The 11,192-nt window shown below is 41.2% G+C and overlaps 1 protein-coding gene across 2 annotated transcripts; it reads left to right on the top strand.

Annotated features, from left to right (window-relative positions):
- The first annotated feature begins 1,061 nt into the window (after window positions 1–1,061).
- LOC135553062 (uncharacterized) lies at window positions 1,062–9,854 on the top strand. Of its 2 annotated transcripts, XM_064985143.1 has the most exons (8): window positions 1,062–2,138; window positions 2,486–2,543; window positions 2,788–2,935; window positions 3,030–3,066; window positions 3,304–3,587; window positions 3,836–7,361; window positions 7,553–7,640; window positions 7,898–9,854. In XM_064985143.1, the coding sequence occupies exons 1-6, from the start codon at window positions 1,950–1,952 to the stop codon at window positions 5,121–5,123; spliced, it is 2,004 nt and encodes a 667-aa protein (XP_064841215.1). In that variant the 5' UTR covers window positions 1,062–1,949; the 3' UTR covers window positions 5,124–7,361; window positions 7,553–7,640; window positions 7,898–9,854. The 2 variants fall into 2 exon arrangements, with proteins under 2 accessions (XP_064841215.1, XP_064841214.1); XM_064985142.1 differs by having other exon boundaries at window positions 3,836–7,640.
- The last annotated feature ends 1,338 nt before the right edge of the window (window positions 9,855–11,192 follow it).

The following is an 11,192-nucleotide window of genomic DNA, read 5'->3' on the forward strand; positions in this document are numbered from 1 at the left end:
CATGCAAACCTGCTGATTAGAAGGTGCTGTATAGATGTGAGAAACTCTCTTTTCATGGCACTTCAATATCGAAGTGAATTTTTCGTAGCAGGTTAGGAAACTGAGGTGAAGGTTAGGAAAAGGGTTAGGGTTAGTGAAAATGCTTTCCAAACCTTCTACGAAAATTACTTTGCATTGAAGTGCTGTGAAAAGAATGTATCCCTGCTCAGGTGTTGCATGCATCAACCAATGGTTGTGTGCCAAGTCATCCATTGTGTCATCGACTGACAGATTGCTATAACATATGATGTGGTTAGCTGACACACAAAATACCTATCCAGGCAGTGTAAGATCTGGCAAGTGGCAGAGGAACATGCTCCGTATTTTCAACCAGAACTATCAGGAAGCAACCCCGATCACATTTTTTTATAAAACACATTTAAAACTAGTTTTCAGTGTTAGTTTCATCAGCTGTTGTACAATATGAAATACAATTATTTTGACTTCACAGGGCCTTTAAATGTAGGCAAACAAGTTTCCAACATTCAAACTAATCTACCCAGCCAGAATCAGCACCATGGACAGTGAAGATCAGAATACCTGCGATCTGACGATGAGAACAACAGTGCTATTTTAAGTGATTTTCAAGACACCCAAAGTTAATTTAAATCCACAACAAAATCTGCAGGATAAAAAGCAATATAATCAAACATTCAAATAAGTAACCAGGCTATATTAAAGTGCACTAAACATAGAGACAGATTAACCATGGAGAACACGAAACATGATGACAGATTAACCAGGGAAGTGAATTTAACAGAGGTTAAAGCTAAAACAACAGAATCTGGGTACGTCTGTGTGAAGAGGTGTGGCTTTAGTGTGGATTTGAATAGTACACAAGTAGGCCTACGCTATTTTTGCACTGTAAAACTTTTTTTTAAGTGTTATGTTTTCCCAGATTCATAGTGTTATGCAGCCCAGGCCTATCTAGGAAGGCTGGGCATAAATTGTTTGCTCACAGCATCACATGATGACGTGGGCAACTTAAACACTTAAACTCTGTGGATTCAAGTTAATAGTAATCAAAACTAATTTCACCACGAAAGGAAGTGCATTCGAAATGAATGAAGAAGACAAGGTAATTCTAGTGAGTTAATAAAACGACACGGTGTTGCCTGTCAGCGTTGTAGACTACTGCCTCATAAGCCCGGGCTTTAGTGGCACTGGCAGACGCGCTTGCATCTGCACTGAAGGAGCCAGCGAACGCGTCCGCGTTGCAGCTCTCACTTTCTCCCGCCGCAGTATGTCCGACAATGACATATTTGGTGGGGATTGGCAGCCAACAATAGGATTGGATTGGGACTAAATCAAAGAATAAAACGATATTGAAATGAATATTATTAACAAATATTTCCCAGAAGATTTTGGGTTCAACCTAAGGCTGACTAGGACAGATCAATCAACTTGATCCGACACAGTAGGCCTACATGTCATACGCAAGTAAACCCACAAGAGAGACAATATTGCAAAGGCAGGACCATGTTCGATGGAAGGCGTAGGGGTAGGCAATCGAAAACGTTTGACGGGGAAATTTCTGTCAATATTAGCTAGTCCTACTGAGTGGGCAAGTAACCTTTCCCGCGCTCTTCCTAAAAATACTATGTGTGATGTCATAAAGGTCTAACGTTCCATGACGTAGCATGTAGCCCTAAATTACAGTCCCTGCCTGCAATATTGTCCTCACTCTCGACCTGAACTCAACTTGAATAACCAACACAGACAAGGACATGCTTTATGAGATATGAAATAGCTTGAATGGATGAAGAAAAGGTAATCTAAATTACTTCATACAATATTGGGGGAAAGTAAAAAAGGGTAAAGCAATCTAAGCGGATATTTCTTGTAAAAAGCTATAACATATTGTAAAGCAAATGTACCATTCTTTATAAAGTCACCAGCTTAGCTCTGATATGGCTGTAGCTCTATTTATGATGTCCTCTGCACAGATCTACTCTGACATTGACATATTATTACTTATTGGAATGTCTGTCCTCCAGGTAGCACAGAGGGAGGATGGTGATCCTCAGAGGGAAGGAAAGGAAGTTGTTGAGGAAGAACCGGTGGCCACGCCCAAAGAGGAGGCCAAGAAGGGAAGGAAGGTAAGATAGCAGGAGTGACAGAGCACATAATAGGCCTACTGGGTTACACTCTGTACCTGATAGCAGCCATACCATAGATATCTGTATATCTTTGATAACAACATACGTAGTAGCTGTTTTCAAAACGTGTTTTAAGAGCTGCTTTGACCTGGCCCATAGCCTATTCATAAATTGTCTCAGAGTAGGAGTGCTTATCTAGGATCAGTTTTGCATTTGAAATCATAATGAATACTATTATTTGGGCAAGGTTGAGCCCACACCTTATCTGATGAACTTTATGTATACGGGCCCTGGTGTTACATGTCTGCCATCATTTGAGATCTGGAATCTGTTCTGTTCTATCCTAGGCAAAAAGGAAGAGGAGTGGCAAGAAGTCAAGGAAGCTGGGCACTGACAACGATGCAGGTCAGAGATTTACCTCTGTAGTACTACATTGTTTCTCTATTCTGTCTGTGATGTGCAGGTTGTGCTATCCATTTTCAATGAAACTGTAGTCTACTGTAATCAGTAAGAAAGGTCACATAGATAGCTTTATTCAAATAGGCCTATTCTAAAACCCTAAAACAATGAAATCAGAGTATTAAGAGATAAAACGTCTGATTTCTCTTTAATTTTGTTTCTACTTCCTCTACGGCAATCACATCTTTAGTCTCCAGGAATAAACACCTGGATAGAGGATCTGTAATTGAGCTCCTGGAGAAGAAAGCTGTTAAGGCTGCATTCGGCCCAGGCAACAAGGATGAGATGGAATACTCCTACCCAATCCTCATCTCATTCCTGCGCAATCTTACTGATGAGTATGTTAAAAGTTTTTCTGAATGTTCAACATTTATGAAATATTGTGCAGTGGGAACTAAACACTAACTAAAACACTTATTTTAAATTTTCTAGGCAGTGGCAAGTGATCTACAAAGGACTAAAAAACCCTGTAAGTTTCCCTACCTGCCTTTGACCTTTGATGTGTCAATGATCTGTTGAATCCAGAGATTAGCCATCAAGTCATATTCTGTTATTCATGTTCATTTCTCTGTCAGACTTCATCAAACTTTGAATTCAGTCACAGAGAAGTATAACAATGTTGATCAAATGCATTCTGTTCGATCTAGAATACTTTACATCACAGTTCCATTGAAAAGACTGTTTTTGTTCTGTTTGTTCAAAACAGATGACGAAGGAACAGCTTGCCAAATTGTGCAAGACAATTGTAACCTTCATCGCACAGACCACCCTGCAGATCCTGCTGCCAGCCCTGGCCCGCGTACTTGGGGTAAAGGACTTTGCTGACAACGACACTGACTCACCCAAGAGGGGTGGCAGTGCAAGATCCTTTGCTGCCTTTGATCAGGAAAGACTGGAGCTCATCCAGGAAGTTAGATATCTGGCGAAGAAAATGTATAAGGGCGGCACAGGGGCTCAACATCTCAGGTCCCTAACACCCTCTTCTAAGAGGTATGTTCCCCTCAAGGTTTTCATGTATGGATTTCACCAAGATCATCTATCCCAGTGTTAGCCAATGCAATTTACTCTACCTGATGTAGTACAAAATGTAATGTATCAGCTTTTGAGCATATTCAAATTAATGAGCATGTAAAGCGATCAAAAGGACATGTAGATATTTAGAATGCTACAATTACAACGCTTGACCGATTTGCCAAGTTAAGACAGGAATTATCATGCTTTGCTTGTTCGTTTTAAAGTTCCCAGACCTCAGTGAAAGTCCACCTGGGAATGACAGAGGACAGAATCATCAAAAGTGTCCAGGAGCAACTGTCTGATCATAATATCCTGTCCTCTTGCCCACCTGAGCTGACTGTTGGTCTTATCAAGGTGGTGGTCGAACAGCTTAACTCTGCCCTCTCTGCGACCATCAGCAGAGCCATTTCAGGGCAGTCCTCCCCTATTTCTTCTGGTAACCAGGCCGCTGAACAAATGGTCAACATGGTCCAGAAATGTTTTGATGATCACACCTCTGTATTAGAGTCATGCATTCCACCTGCAACAGAAGAGGTGATGACTGTTATCGCAGAGATGGTGGGTGAATTGGAAAAAGAAGATCCGGAATTGGCTAAGGTTTTTCGAGAAGTGGCTGTGAAAGTTAAAATGTTGGCATCTGGCAGTGACCTTGTAGTAGAGCACCTGGATGTTGAAGACTCTCCTGTTCCAGAGGAGCTGAACATAATATGTACATCTTGCAAAGCAATGATGCAAAATCTTGGCACTCTGTTTAGTGTGAAGTTCAAGACCAAAGCCTCAAAGGCTGTGAGTGAAATTCTTGTGAGAAGGTTAATGAGCGATATCTCTGGTATGGTTCAAACCTCTCATTCGTTTAGTACCACTCCAAGCTTGATGAATGCATCTAGCCACTCTGACAGGATCCTTGATTCTGCGGCCACTGAGCTCATACAGACCAAAGTAGAATCTGAGGCATCAAAAATAATTGATAACTTTGTTGAAGATGTCAAGGACATTGTGCAGTATGCTGAATTAGATCAGCCAACAAGCACCCAGAGAGATACCCAAGTGGGACACTGTACGACAAAGCGGAAACCCTTCCATGCAGCTCGTAGACTCTGCGAGAGACTTCAGGCAAAGCTGGAGACATTATTCCTCAGAATGGGTGGAGCTCCAGTCCAAGGGGAAGAACTTATGGAAAAAGCTGACTCCAGTGCTGTGCTTCTGGAGCATACTGACTCCAGTGATCTGCCTGTTTCAATCCTGAGCTTGCCTTCCCCATGTAGGAGTGAATCCCCTATATCAGAACGTAGTTCATCTTCTTTATCTGATGGATGTGATTCAACTGACTCTGTAGGAGAGAAACACCAGAGCAACCTGAAACCAGTAAGAGTGAGGCAATACTGCAAGTGGTCAACTCAACAGGACTTGGTTCTCTCCGTAAATGCCAAAGTGAGAACTCTCAACCATTACTGTCTCTCTGTGATTCCAACATGGTGCCCTGCACCAAAGAGGTCTTGTCCCAGATTGTGACCATGTATAGGTCAGAGGTGGCAGATTTGGAATGCACATCATCTGTTGCAGAGGGTTCCTCTTACAACTCCCTTGAAGTCTGTGGCTTTTTGGACAGTGTCATGTCTTATCTAGAAGACATGCCTGTGTCTGGTTCTTTGTGGTTGGAAGGATTAAGAGATACTCCAGCCTCAGTCATTGAGAAACTCTCCAGTGAGGAGTTCCAGATGAACGCTACCAACGAAGTGCGAAAAATACTGATCAAATCAGTCAGTAGCTTTCCCAGCAAAGTCAGTTCCAGCCAGACAGATTCTCAGATGTTGCCAGCAAAATCAACAATTTCCTTAAGGCATACAGATATAACTGCTTTTGAAATCGTTGGATCAATTACAAATGACATGAAGAGCCTTTTCCCACCCACAGAGTCTTCTACTACTCTATGGCAGGCAGACTCTATGCTTCAACAGAGTGATGAGAAAACCTCAGAGTACACTGAGGCCACACCCAAAGGCTCACAGTCTGGTTTGGAAGTATCTGAGAAGAAGATCTGGACAACTGCAAAGACTATTTACCACAATGTGAAGACAAAGATGAGGAATTATTTTACATGGCAAAATCAAGTCAAAGCAACAACGGCTCAAGCCAAAAAGACCCTCAGCCATATTCTGCTTTCAATTCAGAAAGAGCTGTCAAAATCTGACCAAACGGTGACTGCGCTTTCACAAATAGAGAATGTGGTTGGAATGATGCTGAAGGATGTTGAAAGGGTAAGCAGTGAATGTGGTGAGGAACTGATCTATCAAGCGCCACAGCGTTCTTCCTCCTCGTTGTCATCCTCATCTGCCAGATCAAAAGAAGTCAGAGTGGGAATTTGCACTCCCTGGCACTCCCATCTCTTCTGATTTACCAGAGAGTATTACTCAGCCCATTGTGAGATGCTCAGTCATCGACATGGGCAAATCTACTAAGCCAAAAACATTGGTGTGTGATGCCAGGGAAAGCATGTCTGCAATAGTGGATACCATCATAAAGGAGGTACATCCAGAGGAAGAAGGGGAGGTTGCATTCCACCCTGGTCTAACAGCTGCAATAGCAAGACTGGAGGAGCTCATATCTCAGGGTAGGATTGGTGCTCTCTCACGTGATCTTACTCACCGAGTCAACCGCATCATTTCTGAGAGCAACTTGACCCCTCTGGTTCTGACAGTGGCGGCTGGAAAGAGTGCATCCGATACAGTCCTTACTGAGCTGAAGAGGAATGACAAGACGGTGGGGAAGCCCACAGTTTACAAGGTGGTTCAGCTTTTTGCAGAGGAGTCTGTGAAGCGCCTCTTGCTTCCTAGCCTTGTGCCCTCTACAGCTTCACTGAGTTTGGCTCAGGGAGTTAGTGTGCCGGCTAGCGTATCTGAAGATAGGATTTCATGTTCTTTTTCTTCATCAGCATTTAGTGACACAGTCAGCCTGTTTACCAAAGTAATGGTAAGCCAGGTCATGGACTCTGTGGTTTCTGATGCACAAAGCAGAGGGTCATCTCCAACCGGAACTGTAACTGATATAGGCAGTCTACTGAGTGGTAAGTCCTACCCTTTGCCATCTTTCTCCGCCATCAGCATGACAACAAGTGGGACCTCCAATGCTGCACGAGGCTTTGAGGCCAACATAGATGCTGAGGAAAGGGATACCATCAGTTGTTTCGGTGTACCTCAGAGCATTGTTGGTGATCAGAATTCAACCAGCCCGGATGTTGCCTCGCTTTTAACCCCATCCACTGACAACTTAGTCGGTGATGATGACTTCACCGGCCTCATCAGCATGTTAGTGGTGAGACTTCTGTCAAAAATCCAAACCCAAACTGATCTGTACCCAACTGACGTCACACGCACGTCACAAGACCTGATTCCAAAAGTTATAGCTGCCTTCTGTGCATGGTCAGGCTGCTCTGAGACCCAAGCTTATCCCAAGAACCTGAAGAGTCATAAAGTATACAGCACCGTCTACAAACATCTGTTGAAGGAGTTTGGCTCAGAGAAAATACTCCAACTGGCCGTGTCGACTCAGGACTCCACTTTCAATAGGATTCTTGTGAAGTCATTGAGCAAGGAGCTTCTCCACAGTTGTAACGAGGCATCAAGAGCAGCCTCAAGAACATCTTTCGAAGCCACCAGGCCAGAAGCTCTTCTCATGGCTGAAGATGTGAAGGCTACCAGAGGGAAGCTGTCTTTCCTACAAAGGCTTGCCAGACTGAAATTCAACTTAAAGGTACATCACACTTATTGAAGTTAACAATTGTGTCAATGTGAGTAAACAATGTTATTTAGAGAAAATGTAAAACCATCCATTAATTCCAAAACCATTTATAAATTTTGTTGTGCTGGTGTGTAAGATGTGATCGTTATTACCGTGAGATTGTTCTGCTGGGACAGTTGTTTTGACACATGTTTTTGTTTTAGCCATTCATGATGGGAAACAAGAAGGATTCCAAGAAGAATTCCCACCATTCTGAATCCAAAGACCAGACTACTGCTGAAGATATCATGTGTAAGTCCATACGGCAGGACATTTACTGTTTGAGATATTGGTGTACAAAGCTGCTATTGCTAAAATATTAAAATACAGTACATTATATATTATCGATAGTAATATCTTATGTACAATTATTTATAGTTTCCAAATCTCAAGATTCTGGTTCTCATTTATTTGTGAAAGTAATAATGAGTTGAAACTAAGAATACAATATAACATCATTTCTAAATGAAAGTGCATGTCAACTCTCTCTCTTCTGTCGCCCAACATAGTGGCACATCCTGGACTCCCAGAGGGTCTTCCCTCCAACTCTCAACAGGAGAAGCCTCGCAAACGTCCCCTTCTAATCAGGATGTTTTCCACCATCTCCATAGGCCTATCCAAGCCATTCAAACAGTTTTCAAAGCAAGCTTAATACAACAATTTCCTTTAATACAGTAATATTTGCATTGAATTGATGGCCTTTGTCTTCTTTTGTGTTGCCCTGTTAACACATTTGATTAGAAAATACATAGTATATTTAGTTTAGTTTATTATGCAGTCATAGTCACGGTGTAGGCTAAACAAAGTAATGTTGTCCTGAATAATGTATAGAACATGCCCCCCCCCCCCCCACACACACACAGTGTGATTCATTGAACACACACACATAGTACTTCAGATATGTCCCACAACCAACATTCAACCAGATATCAATGATTCAGTGTCAAATACATGTACTGTAAAATAAACCGTATTTAATTTACAACCAATCAAATAATACATGATGCAGGACACTCAGTTATCAGGGAATTAACTGGTTTAACTTCTCAAACAAACTCACACATTTCCATTTTCTGTGGATCGCCCATGTTTACATTTTACTGAATGCCAGTCTGACCTTTGACCTGTAGATGGCAGTAAGGGTCTACTTTTGCTGCAGATCCACTTCTAAAGCTCAAACCTCTCTGGACAAGGAGCCGAAACATTTGTCCCTCGTGAGAGAGAGTATGTGTGTGTGTGTGTGGCAAGAAATGGGAATATTGCACTACACTTTTATGATACAGATACATTTTGCATTCGGTAGCATAGCACAGCTGTAGTTTTTTCAAATGCCAAATGTACATGTAGCATGCTTCTGCCTACAGATGCTTTTCTGAGTGACTTGTGTTGTGAGAGAACCAGAATTCAAACATAAACTCCTGGATTACATTTTATAACATTGTTAGCTCTTTTTAGTAACATATGGTAGCATACATGTTTCACACGGTGGCAAGTCAAGCTAGTTAGTTACATGTAACACCATTACATTATATGGTCAATGTGTGTGTGTATCCTCTTAGCTTTTACCTTCGACATTAACAAGCGACGCACGGGCTGGTCCTGCAGACTCCCACGCCCATGGCCCAGGAGAAGGCTGGGGGCTACCTGCTCACTCACGTCCCAGCAATCTCCTTTGAGACCGACTCTACTGTGGAGTGCACCTCCAAGAGGACTCCGGAAGAGAGGGACCGGGTGAAGGTTAAACTGGCCAACATGGCCTTGATGGGAAGGATAAAAAGTCTTGGCTGTGAAATGCCCATTATGTGTGATTATCGAATTGATCATTTTCCACTTTTGAAACAACAATGGGAAAGACAGGGTTTATAGCAAAGTTTGCTCAGATTGGGCTTTTGGAAAAATTGGGAGAATGGAAGTGCACTCCTGATTCAGAGAGAAAGATCCAGCTTAATCATCCATACCATTGTTTAAATTACAATAAAAAAACATTCAAACTGTTCCTGAGTTTCGAAAGACAGAGAAAGGAAAACATCATTATCTTCAGTCTGTTCACACCTGTTCACACAAGTCCTACTGTCCACAATCTCAGGGTTCTTCAATACAAACACACCTGTTTCAGAAAACCTGATCACTTTCACATTCAAACAATGTTTGTAGGATACTTTTCAATAACTCAATAAATGTAAGTGTTGAAACCATACATAGCTGGTAACTTGAGCTCGGCAGAGTAGTTTTGACCTGTGTCCAGATGCAGTCATTTATGTTGTCTAAAGGCAATTTGTCTCTTATAACAATGTTGTTTTTCTGAATAATCTAATTGAATTGACTGGTAGGTAGTCACTAACTATTTGTAGCATGTGTTTCTCTGTTTATTGATATTTGCATGGTGTGTATGTGTTAAGATGTTAAGTAATTAATGTTGATATTATCCAAAGGGTTTAACTGAAATGTTAAATGTTGGTGTCTCGATCTCAGACATTTGCGCTCATATTTGTAAATAGTATTTCAAAAATGGCAGAATCAAACAGTATTGGAATAGTGACTTGTATTTTGCATCTAGAAGTGTAAGATTTTAGAAGAATGCTATTTCATCAGTCAAATGTTGCACTGTTTGATAAGACAGGGTAAAGAAAACCTCCATTTTAATGAGTTTAGTTGTGAGTTTGACATTTTACCACAAGAAGTCACTATAATACTATACGTTATCAAACAGGGTTGTGCTGAAAATCAAATGAACCACAGCCAAATTAATTATTTGCAACTAAGAGTAAGATTTTAAAAAACATGTATAACTTATTTATTGATAAAATACATTCTAAAATGTAAATATATGTGATTTCTGAGTATGTAGTGCACATATCTTTTTAAGGCCCAAAGCAGACGTTTTTATATCTATATCAAATCATTCCTGGGTAACAATTAAGTACCTTACTGTAATAGATTACGATGAAAATGGTCAAAAATGTATTTTTTGCCAAAAAAACTTTCTCAAGCAATAATTTTGCCAGGACTGTCTGGGAGTGGTTAGTGTGGAGGGGAAATTAAAACTAGCTGTTAATGGCGCTCTCTTTGTCGTTGGTCTATAAACCAATTTACACATGGTGATGTCGCCATGGAAAGCCAAAACTCTCGCCCATGCAAACCTGCTGATTAGAAGGTGCTGTATAGATGTGAGAAACTCTCTTTTCATGGCACTTCAATATCGAAGTGAATTTTTCGTAGCAGGTTAGGAAACTGAGGTGAAGGTTAGGAAAAGGGTTAGGGTTAGTGAAAATGCTTTCCAAACCTTCTACGAAAATTACTTTGCATTGAAGTGCTGTGAAAAGAATGTATCCCTGCTCAGGTGTTGCATGCATCAACCAATGGTTGTGTGCCAAGTCATCCATTGTGTCATCGACTGACAGATTGCTATAACATATGATGTGGTTAGCTGACACACAAAATACCTATCCAGGCAGTGTAAGATCTGGCAAGTGGCAGAGGAACATGCTCCGTATTTTCAACCAGAACTATCAGGAAGCAACCCCGATCACATTTTTGTAAAACACATTTACAGTGTTAGTTTCATCAGCTGTTGTACAATATGAAATACAATTATTTTGACTTCACAGGGCCTTTAAATGTAGGCAAACAAGTTTCCAACATTCAAACTAATCTACCCAGCCAGAATCAGCACCATGGACAGTGAAGATCAGAATACCTGCGATCTGACGATGAGAACAACAGTGCTATTTTAAGTGATTTTCAAGACACCCAAAGTTAATTTAAATCCACAACAAAATCTGCAGGATAAAAAGCAATATAATC

Source organism: Oncorhynchus masou, chromosome 13 (assembly GCF_036934945.1).
Source record: "Oncorhynchus masou masou isolate Uvic2021 chromosome 13, UVic_Omas_1.1, whole genome shotgun sequence".
NCBI lineage: Eukaryota > Metazoa > Chordata > Actinopteri > Salmoniformes > Salmonidae > Oncorhynchus > Oncorhynchus masou.

Coding starts and splice junctions, on each gene's coding strand:
- LOC135553062 (XM_064985142.1), top strand. CDS start 1,950: ATGGCTGTAGCTCTATTTATGATGTCCTCTGCACAGATCTACTCTGAC. Junction 2,936..3,029: donor CTGCGCAATCTTACTGATGA/GTATGTTAAAAG, acceptor TAAATTTTCTAG/GCAGTGGCAAGTGATCTACA. Junction 3,067..3,303: donor ACAAAGGACTAAAAAACCCT/GTAAGTTTCCCT, acceptor TGTTCAAAACAG/ATGACGAAGGAACAGCTTGC.